The sequence below is a fragment of the Carcharodon carcharias genome, chromosome 1, assembly GCF_017639515.1.
Source record: "Carcharodon carcharias isolate sCarCar2 chromosome 1, sCarCar2.pri, whole genome shotgun sequence".
Lineage (NCBI taxonomy): Eukaryota > Metazoa > Chordata > Chondrichthyes > Lamniformes > Lamnidae > Carcharodon > Carcharodon carcharias.
The window spans coordinates 34,508,421-34,525,458 of NC_054467.1; the positions used below are offsets into that span (position 1 = coordinate 34,508,421).

Sequence of the window (17,038 nt, forward strand, 5' to 3'; positions counted from 1 at the left end):
TTGACAAGGTCCCACATGGTAGACTTATAAAGAAGGCACATGGGATACAGGGTAATTTGATAAGGTGGATTCAAAACTGGCTTAGTTGTAGGAGGCAGAGGGTGATGACAGAAGAATGCTTTAGTGACTGGAAGCCAGTGTCCAGTGGCGTACCACAGGGGTCTGCGCTCGGTCTCCTATTATTTGTCATTTATATAAATGACATAGATGACTATGTGGGGGTAGGATTAGTAAGTTTGCCGACGACACAAAGATTGGCCGGGTGGTTAACAGTGAGGTTGAGTGTCTTGGGCTATAGGAAGATATAGACAGGATGGTCAAATGGGCAGATAAGTGGCAGATGGAATTTAACCCTGAGAAGTGTGAGATGATACACTTTGGAAGGAGTAATTTGCCAAGGAAGTATTCAATGAACGGAACGGCATGACATAGGAAATTCTGAGGAACAAAGGGACCTTGGCGTGTGTGTCCATAGATCTCTGGAGGCAGAGGGGCATTTTAGTGGGGTGGTGAAAAAGGCATATGGGACACTTGTCTTTATCAACTGAGGCATAGATTACAAAAGTAGGGAGGTCATGTTGGTGTTGTATAGAACCTTAGTGAGGCCACAGCTGGAGTACTGTATGCAGTTCTGGTCGCCACATTATAGAAAGGATGTGATTGCACTGGAGCGGGTGCAGAGGAGAATCACCAGGATGTTGCCTGCGATGAAACATTTAAGTTATGAAGAGAGGTTGGGTTGACTTGGGCTGTTTTCATTGTAGCAGAGAAGACTGAGGGGCGACCTGATTGAGGTGTACAAGATTATGAGGGGCATGGACAGGGTGGATCGGGAGCAGCTGTTCCCCTTAGTTGAAGGGTCAGTCATGAGGGGGCATAAGTTCAAGGTGAGGGGCAGGAGGTTTGGGGGGATGTGAGGAAAAACCTTTTTACCCAGAGGTTGGTGATGGTCTGGAATGCACTGCTTGGGAGGGTGGTAGAGGCAGGTTGCCTCACATCCTTTAAAAAGTACCTGGGACGAGCACTCGGCACATCATAACATTCAAGGCTATGGGCCAAGTGCTGGTAAATGGGATTAGGTAGGTAAGTCAGGTGTTTCTCATGTGTTGGTGCAGACTTGATGGGCCAAATGGCCTCTTCTGCACTGTGATTCTGTGATTTAGCTTAATGTAAGTCCTCGAGAACTGGTGGTCTGATTCCTGGATTTAGAGTTGCATTTCAATCATAGCACTTAAAATATAGGTTATGTCAGTTATTTAAAGTTTTCCTCTGGGATTTTTAAATAACTCAGTTTTACCAACTGCTCAGTCATCACAATCCCTATTAATTTTTTGGGCCAGATTTTGTGGTCAACGGCAAAGCAAGCTTTAGTGATCTCTTGTGAGAACTCCACCTCTATTATTGTGCACTGGTTGGAGTATTCTTTACTGGACATTCGCAGAGTGGACCTGGAGTGATACCATCAGGTCACCTAAGTAGCCAACCAAATTGAAGGATTTTCACAGAATTCCAAACTAAACTAAAAGCACCAAAAGAAAATCACTAATTTACTTAATTATTTATTTTACATACAGCAAATCAAAGATTGGGACACACATGGTGTGAAGTTCGAAGCCATAATATTCTGAAAAAAACTTTTAAAATTTGTCAAAAATGTAGCTTAAAAAACCTTCTAATCATTTAACAGCAAACCAATTTTGAAATTATTTTTTCAGGGTCAGTTCTGTTGTTCAAATGTTATTAATCAGATTGCCATCAAAAACCCAATTAAATTTGATCCAACAAGATGCAACTTTTTAAAATGGGTTTCAACTTGTAACGTGGAGGTGGGAAAGTTTAAATTCTCAGATTTCAATGATTGCCATATCTGGGGACGGGGACCATGCCAAAGCCTGTGTTGAAGCCCCAAGTGACAAATTACCACTTCAGGATTTCTGCACTAATCTACACATGCTTAATGACCTGGAGTTGATCATTTCCCACTTAATAGTGTACATTATTTTGCACAAATAGTGGACAACTGATTAGATCTCATATTATGCTATAAATTGTCCACAAGAAGCTATGCTACAGCTGTCCAAAATTACTCTCCCCATTTCCTGCGGGGAAGGGGTTTGTTCAGCATCTCTCCAGGCAGCCTTGCTGAAATCCAGGCAGCCTTGCTGAAATCAAGATTTCACCCATGTTCTAAGCCAATACCTAAGTTACACTGGGATGACAGGATAAATTGAAATGCTTTTCCAATACACTACTTGCAAATAGGGTTGCACATTACAAATAAAACTTGCGACATTTGTCATTTAAGAATTCTAACTGACTTGATGTTTCAAGTATGAATATAGTTCAAATGTCCCTAAACTTTATAAAAATTCATATGGCTTAGTGGGTAAATGCATTGCAGAGTGTGCAGTTCAAGAAGATTCTAAATGTAATGTTTAGATCAGCCAAGTGTTTGCAGGGGCACTAGAACTGGCCTTAACATTCCAAGTAGAGAAGGAAGAGGGGGAAAGCCATGGTTCCTACTCCTGATCACATTGACAATGTAGACAATTGTAGACTCAGTATCTGCTCTGGGTAGTGACATAGCTTGGAAGCTGTCTAGACTCTCAGTTGGGGCAACAAGTGAAACTGTATCATGGAGTTTCCTCCTCCAGCATGGTTAGGATGGGAGTGATGGTAATTAATCAAGGTTATAAAATGTTAGAGCATTTTGGAACTAGGAACTAAATTAAAGAACAGGTCCTCAAGGGTTATAATCTCCGGATTACTACCCGAGCCACGTGCAAATTGGCATTGGGATGCGAGAATAAGGGAAGTAAATATGTGGCTAAAGGAGTGGTGCGGGAAAGAGGGGTTCCATTTCGTGGGGCATTGGCATCAGTATTGGAACAGGAGTGATCTGTACCATTGGGATGGTCTCCACCTGAAGTGACCTGTGACCAATGTTCTAGCGAAAAGTGTAAATAGGGTGGTCAACAGGACTTTAAACTAGAAAGTGGGGGCGGGGGGAACTCCAAGAAGTATGACTAATGGGAAACAAAGCAGCAGGTTAGCATTTGGGGGTTGGATTGAACTTCATGGAAAATTATGAAAAAACTGAAAAGAAGGGAGAGCCCAGGAGAGGCTATTAAAGTCCCCAGAACACAAAATAGGACAGAGTGTTTGGAAAGGGCTAGGAATCTAACTTCAAGCACATCAGATAAACGGATGACAATGAGAAAGGGGACGGGAAATACAGGACTGAAGGTGTTTTATCAGAATGCACGCAGTATACGAAATAAGGTAAATGAGCTTGTGCCGCAGATTGAAATTGGCAGGTATGATGTGGTGGGCATCACGGAGACATGGCTGCAAGGGGATGAGGACTGGGAGCTAAATATCCAAGCATATACATCCTATCGAAAATATAGGCAGGTTGGCAGAGGGGGTGGGCTTGCTTTGTTAGTAAGAAATGAAATTAAATCGATAGCAAGAAATGACGTAAGGTCAGATGATGTAGAATCTGTGTGGGTAGAGTTGAGGAACCGCAAAGGTAAAAAAACCATAATGGGAGTTACGTACCGGCCTCCGAACAATAGTCAGGATGTGGGGCACAAGATACACCAGGAGATAGAAAAGACGTGTAAGAAAGGCAAGGTTAGAGTGATCTTGGGGGATTTCAATATGCAGGTAGACTGGGAAAATCAGTTCGGTAGTGGATCCCAAGAAAAGGAATTTGTGGAATGTCTACAAGATGGCTTTTTGGAGCAGCTTGTGGTGCAGCCCACTAGGGAACAGGCAATTCTAGATTTAGTGATGTGTAATGAGGCAGATTTGATAAAGGAGCTTAAGGTGAAGGAACCCTTAGGAGGAAGTGACCATAATATGATAGAATTTACCCTGCAATTTGAGAGGAAAAAGCTGGAATCAGATGTAATGGTATTACAGTTGAATAAAGGCAACTACAGAGGCATGAGGGAGAGCTGGCCAGAATTGACTGGGAGATGAGCCTAGCAGGAAAGACAGTGGAACAGCAATGGCAGGAGTTTCTGGGAGTAATTTGGGAGACACAGCAAAAATTCATCCCTAGGAAGAAGAAGCATACTAAAGGGAGCATGAGGCAACCATGGCTGACAAGGGAAGTTAGGGACAGCATAAAAGCTAAAGAGAAAGCATACAATGCGGCGAAGAGCAGTGGGAAACCAGGGGATTGGGAAGCCTACAAAGACCAACAGAGGACAACTAAAAAAGAAATAAGGAGGGAGAAAATTAAATATGAGGGTAAACTAGCCAGTAATATAAAGGAAGATTGCAAAAGTTTTTTTTAGATATATATAGGGTAAGAGAGAGGCAAAAGTGGACATTGGGCTGCTGGAAAATGGCGCTGGAGAAGTAGTAGTGGGGAACAAAGAAATGGTGGAGGAACTGAATAGGTAATTTGCGTCAGTCTTCACAGTGGTAGACACGAGTAACATCCCCAAAATTCAAGAGAGTCGGGGGGCAGAGTGGCCATTACCAAGGAGAAACTGCTAGGAAAACTGAAAGGTCTGAAGGTGGATAAATCGCCTGGGCCAGATGGATTACACCCCAGAGTTCTGAAGGAGATAGCTGAAGAGATAGTGGAGGCGTAGTGGTGATCTTTCAGGAATCACTGGAGTCAGGGAGGGTCCCAGAGGACTGAAAAATCGCTAATGTAATCCCCCTGTTTAAGAAGGGTGTGAGGCAAAAGAGGGGAAAATTACAGGCCAATTAGCCTGACCTCGGTCATTGGTAAGATTTTAAAGTCCATTATTAAGGATGAGATTTCAGAATACTTGGAAGTGCATGGTAAAATAGGGCAAAGTCAGCATGGTTTCATCAAGGGGAGGTCATGCCTGACAAATCTGTTAGAATTCTTTGAGGAGGTAACAAGTAGGTTAGACGAAGGAGAGCCAATGGACGTTATCTACTTGGACTTCCAGAAGGCCTTTGACAAGGTGCCGCACAGGAGGCTGCTCAGTAAGATAAGAGCCCATGGTGTTAGAGGCAAGGTACTAGCATGGATAGAAGATTGGCTGTCTGGCAGGAGGCAGAGAGTGGGGATAAGGAGGTCCTTCACAGGATGGCGGCTAGTGACTAGTGGAGTTCCGCAGGGGTCAGTTTTGGGACCACAACTTTTCACTTTATACATTAATGATCTAGATGAAGGAACTGAGGGCATCCTGACTAAGTTTGCAGATGATACAAAGATAGGTGGAGGGACAGGTAGTATTGAGGAGGCGGGGAGGCTGCAGAAGGATTTGGACAGGTTAGGAGAATGGGCAAAGAAGTGGCAGATGGAATACAATGTGGGGAAGCGTGAGGTCATGCACTTTGGTAGGAAGAATTGAGGCATAGACTATTTTCTAAATGGGGAGAGAATTCAGAAATCTGGAGTGCAAAGGGACTTGGGAGTTCTAGTCCAGGATTCTCTTAAGGTTAACTTGCAGGTTGAGTCGGTAGTTAGGAAGGCAAATGCAATGTTGGCATTTATTTCGAGAGGACTAGAATATAAAAGCAGGGATGTGTTGCTGAGGCTTTAAAAGGCTCTGGTCAGACCACACTTAGAATATTGTGAGCAATTCTGGGCCCCGTATCTCAGGAAGGATGTTCTGGTCCTGGAGAGGGTCCAGAAGAGGTTCACAAGAATGATCCCAGGAATGAAAGGCTTAACGTATGAGGCACGTTTGAGGACTCTGGGTCTATACTCGATGTTTAGAAGGATGAGGGGGGATCTGATTGAAACTTACAGAATACTGAAAGGCCGGGATAGAGTGGACGTGGGGAAGATGTTTCCATTAGTTGGAGAGATTAGGACCCGAGGGCACAGCCTCAGAGTAAAGGGAAGACCTTTTAGAACAGAGATGAGGAGAAACTTCTTTAGCCAGAGAGTGGTGAATCTATGGAATTCATTGCCACAAAAGGCTGTGGAGGCCAGGTCATTGAGTGTATTTAAGACCGAGATAGATAGGTTCTTGATTGGTAAGGATCAAAGGTTACGGGGAGAAGGCAGGAGAATGGGGTTGAGAAACCTATCAGCCATGATTGAATGGTGGAGCAGACTCGATGGGTCGAAAGGCCTATTTTCTGTTCCTATGTCTTATGGTCTTATGGACAATTATACTAGTTCTAACATTTTAATATGTGCTATTTCCATATGGTGCAGTAACTTGACAACATGTTGAATGATACTTCGGTTTCAGACTGCTCAAGATAAGTCACTTGTTGCAAAATAGGAATGAAATCAATGTAATGTGCTAATTTTATTCCACTGTTGGCCAGTTCAGAAAAATTACTGTACATAGGGAAATATACAACACTGAATCTTTCTGATCTTTAATATTTAGCACAAGTGCAAAATGTTCTCTCAAAAATTGAGGGTGTCTGTTCGATACTTGCCCACTGAAAGCACTAATGTTCCTTAATGGCTGACTAGCACTGAAAAATTTGATGAACAATATTCAAATGCTGACTGTAAGGGTGACTGAAAAATTAAGAGAAAACATATCAACTAAATATGAACACCAATGTGAAAGTGACAGGAGAAAGGAGTTTTGAAGATTCCACTCAACTGCTGGTGAACCAATACATAGAAATAGTACCCCACTCAACCTTGCTCTCACTAATCTACCTGCAGCAGCTGCAAGGAGTGACCATCAAAGTTCTCAGGAGCAGCAATTGTGTCTTCAGTGGACATTGTCATAAATAGTGATGGGCAATTAAGCTATTAACATGAAAAAGCTCCACGAACATCCTTTTTAAAATTCATTTACAGGATATGGGTGTCACTGTCTAGGCCAGCATTTATTGCCCATCTCTAATTGTCCCTTGAGGTGGTGGTGAGCTACCTTCTTGAACTGCTGCAGTCCCTGTGGTGTAAATACACCCACAGTGCTGTTAGCGAGTGAGTTCCAGGATTTTGACCCAGTGACAGTGAAGCAATGGCATTAGATTTCAAAGTCAGGATGGTGAGTGGCTTGGAAGGGAACTTCCAGGTGGTGGTGTTCTCATGTTTCTGCTGCCCTTGTTCTTCTAGATGGTAGCAGTTGTGGGTTTGAAAGGTGCTGCCTAAGGAGCCTTGGTGAGTTTCTACAGTGCATCTTGTAATGGTACACACTGCTGCCACTGTTCGCCAGTGGGGTGGGTGTGAATGTTTGTGGAAGGGGTGCCAATCAAGTATGCTGCTTTGCCCTGGACGGTGCCAAGCTTCTTGAGTGTTGTTGGAACTGCACTCATGCAGGCAAGTGGAGAGTATTCCATCAAACTCCTGACTTTTGCCATATAGATGGTGGACAGGCTTTGAGAAGACAGGTGAGTTACTCACCGCAGGATTTCCAGCCTCTGACCTGTTCTTGAAGCCACAATATTTATATGTCTAATCCAGTTCAGTTTCTAGTGTTTTTAGCATATACTGGAACAAAGCATCAATCCCCATGGAGAAGGCCAAGACCTATAATTTCTGGAGCACATTCACCATTCAGAAAGGAAATATGGGACACCAAATTACCATCCTACATTTCTACCTTCTGTTCAAAACATAACCAATGGAAATTAGTGCAGTTAGAACAAATAATTTAAAGGTTAAATCATTACATAAATTATGTGGGATCTGATTTTCTATACCATTCTTCAATCCACATCCTTGCTCTCCCTTTCCCCAAAGCAACAAAGCAGTATGATAGCATTAGTTGGGACAACATGAGAGCTTTACTGGCAATTAAATTTGATAAGGATGCTATAGTTATGGTCACATATGCATGACTGGGTGCACTTAATTTAACAAATTAAAAGCACAAAGACTGGTTTTAACAATTACTTCCTTGGTTGAACAGAAAAAAATATCCTACCTATTCTGGAATCAGGATATAAAATTTCCCGAGGATTACTGTAACATGCATCCAGGTCAAAAGGCTCTTTTTTGTAGAAAGTAATGACTTTGGAGAACGGTGCTGGATGATTTTTGTTGAAAACTTCACACTCTCTGAAAGAATTCAAACATTCAGAAACAAATCTACAAGATGACTAACAATTTAATGCTATTACTTTGTTGCAAAACGTTATCTGCTGGTATTGTTACATTTTTAAACAGTTTGCTCATTCGGTTATCAATTTTATCATGTTCCAGAAAAAGGAACAAACTACCTCCTGGCAGAGGAATGTGTGTAAATGTCCTTGTTTTTTAAAATCTTGTAGGTTAGTCCAAGGAAAGCTTGTTACACACCAAAGAAGTCATACGCCCACACTGCGTAAATTATCCCAGCTATTCTGGAATCAGGATATAAAATTTCCCAAGGATTAGTGTAACACACGTCCAGGTCAAAAGGCTCTTTTTTGTAGAAAGTAATGACTTTGGAGAACGGTGCTGGATGATTTTTGCTCCAACATGGCCACTTTATTCAATCTTCCTTGGAGGACAAGGGATGATAACATATGAATGAGACAATGAGACAAGGAAAGGATTAGGTAGTCCACTGAGCCTGATCTGTTGCAAATGATATATTGATCGTGTGGCACTATCTGCAATACATTAGGCCAATAGGAAATTAAAAATTGAAAACTGCGTATCAAAACTGTATTATTTTAAAAAATTGACTTTCTGCCAAACCAAAAGGGATGGCTGCTCCAAGTCACATGACCACAGGGTTCGACATTTGTTCTGGGAGCTACCCACAGCAGTTATGAGAAAAAAAAAAGAATCCTCCTCTCATCATCACACCCAATTGTAACGATATTATAATCATGAAACCTGGGGACTCACAGACTGAAACTTTTTATGTCTGCAGAACTGTTAACAGACTCACCTAACACCTGGGATTGTACAGGTCAATTTGAAAACGGGACCATTGAAGAGTCAATGGACATCATTTGCACCTTGATAAGCTGACCCCTTCAGGGGAATCAGAGGGTCTGCCTAGACAATGGCTTCAATATAGATGACAACTCTTTCAAAAGACAATGGCCAGGACAATATCACTCCTGAAATCAAAGCCAATTCCAGGCACTAGATAAACTAGGTGAAATCCTTTGTGGAGAAAGGTCACAAGACTTGAGTAGCCATTTTGAAATCTTTGATAAGTGAGAAACCACTAGTCTGTTGTTAAACATCCAACCTGTGAACACCAAGAAGCAGGACTTGAGGCTGAATAACAGTCTGCTCCTTGAATCTTATCTGTGCTGGAAGATTTCCTACCATCAATTGCAGAACTGACCCAGTCTGTATACCAACTTCATCTTGTGGTATCAGCACCAACTGTAAAGAGAACTCTACAACTCTGATCTTCAGCCAGCTGAACTTGAGCTCCTGTGTGAAAGAACTCATCAATGAACTCTGATAATCACGTGAACTAATATTCATTTCTGTGATTCTTTTACTGTTGCTATCCATGGTTGTAAAGCTTTCTTCTTTTTCCTATCCTCCCCTTACTGTGTGTGTGCAGTGAGACGTTGTGAACACTCCTTCATGTGTTTGAACATGAATAAACCAACCTTCTGGGTTAGTCATAATGTGTGTTTGCTGCAACTTATTAGTCAACTGGATTATACAAACTGAGGGTCTAGGAAAACACACCACAGCCATCTTTAAAAATAATTCCAAAACACCTACTGCTTACAGACAGTTGGCAAGGGGAAAGAAGGTCAGTTTGCTTTTCTCTCCTGTTTGTAAAAATACAAGAATTACTATGCACATTCTGTACAATTTCTCCAGAATCTAATTAAACAAGGCAATTGCACCTATATGAGAAAGACAGTTAGTTGGGAATCTTGAAATGCTGACATAATTAGCACAAACTCACTGTGATATTATGTCACCCAACATGAGGCAGATGAATGACGGTGGAGATAAACTAGGATATCAATAGAGTTTCTTGCACTGCAGGGTATATAAAATCGATGCCAACCCCTCCAATACTAGCAGTATTCCATTTAAATATTGCTCTCCACACAAGAAAAGGATGCAATGATTACAACAATTCCTTTGGGGCACAGATAAAGATGTCATCAGGTAGGTACTTTATATCAGAACTACTTACCCCAACCCTTCAGTTGCAGATTTCCATTTCAAAGTGATTGGAAAAGGAACTACATCTGTGATGGAAAACTCACGTACTTTAAATGCTGGTGAAAGAATTGCACACTGGGTAAGGGGGTAGTGGGGGAGAGAAAAATAAACGTGGTAGTACAATTTTCAATTATATCTACATTAAAAGGTATTATATGAAAAGTTTGTAAAACAATTCTCTACTGTTAAAACGTAACATGCAATTTAAACTGAATGCAAACTTGATTTTAAAACCTGTGCAAATATTATAAAAGTTAAGTGTATAAACCTTTACACTAAGTGCAGAAGTTAGCATGCAGGTACAGCATGTAATCAAGGTGGTTAACAGAATGCTATCCTTTATTATGAAAGGAACTGAACATAAAAGTAAGGATGCTATGCTTCAGTTCTACAGGGCATTGGTGAGACCACATCTCGAATACTGTGTGCAGTTTTGGTCTCCTTACTTAAAGGAGGATGTAATTGCATTGGGAAGCAGTTCAGAGGAGGTTTACTAGATTGATATCTGGAATCACTGGGTTGTCTTATGAGTTAAGGTTGGACAGGCTGGGCTTGTTTCCACTGCCATTCAGAAGAGTGAGGGGTGACCTTATTGAAGTATAAAAGATCCTAAATGGTCTTGATAAGGTGGAAATGGAAAGGACATTTCCTCTTGTGGGCAAGTCTAGAACTAGGGGCCACTGTTTTAAAATTAGGGGTTGCTCTTATAGGATAGAGATGAGGAGAATTTTTTTTCTCTCAGATGGTTGTGCAACTTTGGAACTCTCTGCCTCAGAAGGTAGTGGAAGCAGGGTCACTGAATATTTTTAAGGCAGAGGTAGACTGATTCCCTTGCCTAACAAAAATCTAAGGTTATCGGGGATAGATGGGCATGTAGAACTCAAAACACAAACAGATCAGCCAAGGTCTTATTGAATGGCAGAGCTGGTTCAAGGGGCCGAATGGTCTACTTCTGCACCTATTTCATATGCCACCAGTAGTCATTAGCTCTTAGTACAGTTATAAAGAAAAGCAATGAGAGATAACTTGGCAAAATAGCAAGTTGGATTATTTTCCTATTAGAGCATAACTGACCAAATTTGACAATGGAAAGACAGGTTCAATTCCCTTAATAGCCTTTGTCCTACCTCTAAAACGCCGGACTACATCTTTTTCCAATAGCCCATATGGATTGATTAACATTTAGAATTTGATTCCTACCCCTTTTCTGTACTGATTATTAAGGTTTTATCTAACAACCTGTAGGTCTAAACTTAGATTAGAGCTTTTACTAACATATTAGAAGAAAAGTTATTGGTAAACTAGACTGATTACAGGAATCTCTGGTAGGTACTGCACTGAAAGCTATTGATAGATGCCCCCATAGTAGCTTAAAACAAAGATCACCGATAGAAACCACTTACACAATTCTTCTGAAGAAGAGGATTTTCAAACCATGCAACTGGTAAAGTACTTAAATACTCTTATTGTAAATGCATGATAATTTGAAATATTTCCTAACTTTCCTGCTTTTCTGAACAGGTCAGCTGACTTAAATTTCAGAAATACATTCCAAGGCATGTGTTCAATTTGATAAGTCTGTTATTTACCATTTATAATGTGTGGATTATTCAATTTCCCCCATTACCAAGGCAATGAACATGACTGTTGACATACATGATACAGTAATAACGAAAAGGATTCCAACCTCAAAAGCAGCTAAAGATGTGTTTAAGGACAAAAGAAGAAAAATCCATTTTTCATCAGTTTATACATGATCAAACATGAGCCAGAAATTTACCTGCAATGCACAACCTCGTGCTACAGCTTCATCTGCATTAAGTGTCATGCTCAAATCTTTGTGAAAGAATTTTGCAATTCTTTCTTTCACTGCTGGAATTCTTGTTGCCCCACCCAAAATTTCAACAGAGTAGATGTCTTCAAATTGCAATTCTATAATTAAAACACAGTTACTACTAACAGGACACATTTCACAGTGCACAAAAATTTTACACAATGGATTAACACAAAGAAAAGTATTTATTTTCTAGCAGAGTGCACTGATCTGAGATCAACAATTATTTAAGTTGCAGTAATGCTATTTCACTAAGCATGGGCTTGTGTCATGCTCAGTTTGAAGTAGACATATTATACACACACCCAAGGGGAAGAAAAGTTTTAAAATAATATCTGCATAAGCACAGCGAATGCATTCCAAACGTATCTTTGGATTGTTCAGCCAGATAAAAATCACACTGGTGCTTGAAACACTGATTTTGCAGCTTACAAGTCTTTTAATTTTTATTCCAAAGTCAGGATTGCAGAGTTAGGAAATTCCTGACTCCCGAGTCAGGTTTGTGGAGAAAGCACTCTGGATGGCCTGATCTTCATTCCGGGGAGTGGGTATTAAGAGGAGTTTGGCTCGCAGATGCCAGAAACATTTGGGGCAGCCACAGGGCCTGCCTGTTACAGAGGCGGATGTCTGAAAGGCTGGCCTCTGTGTTCCAGCACTTTGTCCCAGCTACAGAGCAAACAAAAAAACAGCCTTCTAGCCCTCAACTCTCACACACACACCACCCCCAATTCATACCAACCCATGCCACCTCATGCCCCCCACACCAAACTACGCTCCTCTACCCATCCCCATGGCCCTTTGTAGCCAATTTAATGCTAATTCATGCCAAACCATACCCAACCACCACCTTTTGCCTTTACACCCTCCATGTCAACTCACCCAGTATCCACCATGGGCAGATCTCAGGGCCCATACTGAGATTAAAATAAAGTTCTAAGTATCTATTGTGGATTTCACTATTTTAAAAAAACAATCAATTAAAAAACCAGTCATTATATTTAAATTTCTTCAACTATTTAATCCTTTATAAAAACAAATTTTTGTATTCATAGCCCCAAATCAAAGACTTTATAATCACTTGGAGCTGTCAATCAAACTGAACTGACAGGTACCCCACTGTGATAAGTTGTGGAATCAGTCATGCAGCACAAATCCCATAATGATAACCCTCACGCTTATGTCAACAGACAGTGAAATAGCAAGCACTAAACAGCTACATGCCAAGAGATTTAAATACTTTGACAGCTTGACAATTCCAACGAGTTCATCCACTTTTTTACACACATTCATGTCAACTTTTAACAACCCCAAGGCTAGGATGGACGTCCACCCACCAACCAACCGCACTCCCCCCAACCCATCCCACCAAAAGAGTAGCCTTAGTGTGCACTTCCCACCCCATGTCTCCCTTTTCCTCTCTAATCATCATTCTAACTTTTTTTTAAAGTTTAGATAACTCATCCCAAGTGAATCACTTCCTCTTTCTTGCTGCAGGATTTGGAGAAATTTTTTATCCTTTATTTTTCTTAGAATCAACAAACAGACAAAACAATCATGACCCAAATTATAAATATGAATTTATTACTGTCAGCATTACTCCTTTAAAATGCTTTCCATTTTTTCTCTATTCAATATTGAACATATTGTTACAATTTATTTGCTTTAATTGTTGCCAGATTTCACTGAATTTAACTCAGTGTTATAAACCTGGTTCCTAGTCTTTGGCAAATTTGAATCCCAGACGGTTCATTCGCCAGGGCAATGTCTTGACCAGAGTCATGCTGCCTGACTCTTGCTTGGCAGTTAACTGTCAAGTGGTGCATTCTCCATGGTAACACCTCTACCAGAGTCCACTTGTGAACCAATCAACACTCTTCTCATACAGCATAAGTGTGTTGTTTCCCCTGATATTGGTATTTTCTTGCAAATTGTCCTGATGAATGCAAGATGAAATTCTCTGACAAAAAAAGTATCTTTTTTTCCAGCAATACTCAAGTTATGTACCACCAAATGACTACAGATATTTTAAACTTGTGCATGCTGTCTCAAGCATAATATAACTTCCGTTGCCTGTATAATGCCTGCATCTTCAACAGATAATGGGTAATAACTATAAATTATTCAAATGAATTTATTCAAACTATTCTAAAGCCAAAGTGACAAGCTACCATTGTAGTTTTCGAATGAAAATCTATAAAGAGTTCCCAGAGGTTCGCATTATCAATTTACTACAAGTATTTGGGTATCTGACAGCGTAGCAAGAGTTCAGGTGATGAAGCAGGAAGAAATTGAGAGCTGTGCCTCAAGCAAACTATCAGGATTAGAGTAGAGTTCAGGAAACATGCACCATAAAGTACATTTCAAGTAGGTTATTGTTTGGCTCTGCTGTGGAAAATACAGGACCCTCCACGCAATTTACAATAATCTCACCCCTCTCCTTTACAATCGAATGCCAGATGAAACTTAAAAGGGATGTGAATGATGATGGTCCTGTCAACTATTAAAACAATTCAGATCTATGTAGGAATAAATCTTAAAACAACGTAAATGATACTTAAGGATATTGGGAACTGATCATCCAACAGCTACTGAAACAACACTTCCAAGTTTAACTTCAAAGTGCTGACAGAGGAGAGTAATAATGGCATGTTCACATGGACAATTTCCATTATAAAAATTAGGGTGGAATACACAACTTAAATGGGCACTGAATTGCACCTTCACATCCTGATTGACTTATCCCAATCCACTATTCCTATTGCACTTGGCAAAAAAAAAATGCTCATGACTCTTATACGTAAAGTTGAAGTACAGAGTTACAAGTTTACCAGCTTTAAGGAGGTCACTTACTGGCTTGTTCCATTATGCTTTTTAAAGGGGTCTCCACTTTGCTTAAAAATGAAGCACAAAGTTCTTCAAACTGTGGTCTGGAAAAGAAAAACAAAATATGGCTAACATATCACATTGCTGCCAAGAGATTTTAAGCAATGCATATAGGATGAATATTTTTAGTTGAGTAAAAAAATTTGAGAAGAGATGACCAATTCCAAAAGATAACCAAGTATCTTATATAGGCATCCTTTTTCAGCAAGGATATATAACAAGCTAAGAAGATACTCAAGGAAATTAAGACTAAGCTGCAAATAGTTAACATTCTAAATAAAACCACCACCATTACATATTAACAATGTAATTTTCTGGAACTGATTAATTTAGTTACAATAAACTTCCATTATACATTTGATACAGCCACTTTTAGGTATGTTAACAATGCAACAAATTTTAAATCTGCACATAGTAGAAACTGGCCAAGATCTCACTACAGTAATGCACTCCATCCAATCTTTCCTGGCAGAGTGACTTTTGTGGGAGATGCAGTCTGAGTTAGTTATAAGAAAGGTCATGTTCAGGTTGATCTATGACAACAGATCTAAATTCTTCAAAAATTTAATGTTATAAATTGCCTTTGCATTTCCTCCTTCCCTTCAATTCAGCAAGTACAAAATAACAGAACTCAATTTGGAATGAAAGGACACAAAATACCTGTTCATTCTACCAGAAACATCAATATCGTTCATGAAGCACTCTATGTTCATTGGGAGATCAGATGCATTTGCACTCATTAGTTTCTTCAATTTCTCACACTCCTGGTACAGGCGGAGTAAAGCTCTACCATTAGCCTTCACATTTAGTTTATATTTCGTCTTGAATTCTTCACAAAAGTGATCTACCAAGGCCTCATCAAAATTCTTTCCACCCAAGTAGGGATCAAATGCAGTTCCCAGAACCTATAATTTGAGAGAAAAAAAGAAGTCATTACAAAGATAGTGTTCCAAAGGCATTAATGCTTGGCTTTCTGCAATAACTAATAGCTTTGCACAGTTACATAATATTCAAAATCATTTAGAATACTGACAAGTTCATACAACAAATATTATACACACAGGGTGCAATGTAGGTTCAATGAAAAGCTGTCTTTAGTAGTTTACTTAGAAACAGCATCCAGGAAAAAAGCTCAATCAGCACCAGAATTCATATGCTGTATTGAACACATTAGGAAAATTTATTCTGCAGATAACCACAGGACTGCAACTGGACCAAGAATACTATTGCTCAATTAATTGCTCCACTACAGCTTCTCAAAGCAGTTTCCATGTTTGGATATCTATCAATTTACAAATAAAATGAGCAATGTCCCCAAAAATCCCTACTCAAAGCGTTACTGAAGTAATCTGAAAATCTTCTGGAAAAGTTATCAAAGGGCAAACAAATTTCTCTGTCAATTTTCAAGGAGCTAACCATAAAAAAATGTAATATCAACACAAAATAAGTTCTCCCCAATTTCATGTTTCTATATTACCTTAAATGTATTTTAAGCAGACAATAATACATGCATAAAAACTTCTGCAAGTTAATTTAGAATCATAGCTTCCTAATTGCTCAAAGCATTCAATGAGTGAGTAGTTAAGGCATGATAATCAGGAAAGCCCAAGAGTGATTCCCTGTCTGTTTAAAGTTAGCTGATCTTGCTCAGGATAGCAGGCATCTACCATTAACTTCAGCACCCTGAGGGAGCAAGGAGAAAATAGAAACAGTTGTTGCTGCTGATGTTATCCAGCAACCCATGCTCAAAAATCACACACGGAGAAAACAGGATTGGGCTCAATTGCAATGTCATACCTCATCCCTGTCCCAAGGTCAAATAAACTAGTGACACTCATCAAATATTAAACATGAATAATGGTCACTTGGGCAAGATGGTGACTTGGATGGTGACTAGTGTCCAAAGAACTGAATTCCAGTCTTTAGGAGGAGGGCAGAGGAGAAAATTGACATTGTTTAAGGCTGACTGAAAATATAATGCTTAATTGGATTTAAAAATAAATTTTAAATAAAAAAATCAATCATAAAAACCTCCAAGCTAATTATGCCTACAAATCCAGTTTCAGATAACCAAGTCCTTTACAAAAAAGTACTAAGGTCTAACTAAATGTGATTATTTGTACAGCAAAAGATTTTGGGCCATTAAAGTATACAAGCAGTCTCCAGCTTGTCTAATATCACTAAGCTAAGAACCCTTAAAAATTGTCAAGCTTGGTGAAAATACGAGGTGATCTTATCAACATCCTTGGGCGGGTTACCATATA

General features: G+C 39.9%; 1 protein-coding gene across 1 annotated transcript in view; it reads right to left on the minus strand.

The window, feature by feature from the left end:
• The window catches only part of hspa4l (heat shock protein 4 like), a 76,931-nt gene that overhangs the window by 24,164 nt on the left and 35,729 nt on the right, over positions 1-17,038 (minus strand). Inside the window, exons 7-11 of the mRNA XM_041192200.1 lie at positions 15,435-15,679; positions 14,742-14,818; positions 11,838-11,989; positions 10,029-10,132; positions 7,845-7,978 (exon numbers count right to left, since the gene is read on the minus strand). Coding sequence (XP_041048134.1) covers positions 7,845-7,978; positions 10,029-10,132; positions 11,838-11,989; positions 14,742-14,818; positions 15,435-15,679 — 712 coding nt within the window. The remainder of the gene's footprint in view (positions 1-7,844; positions 7,979-10,028; positions 10,133-11,837; positions 11,990-14,741; positions 14,819-15,434; positions 15,680-17,038) is intronic.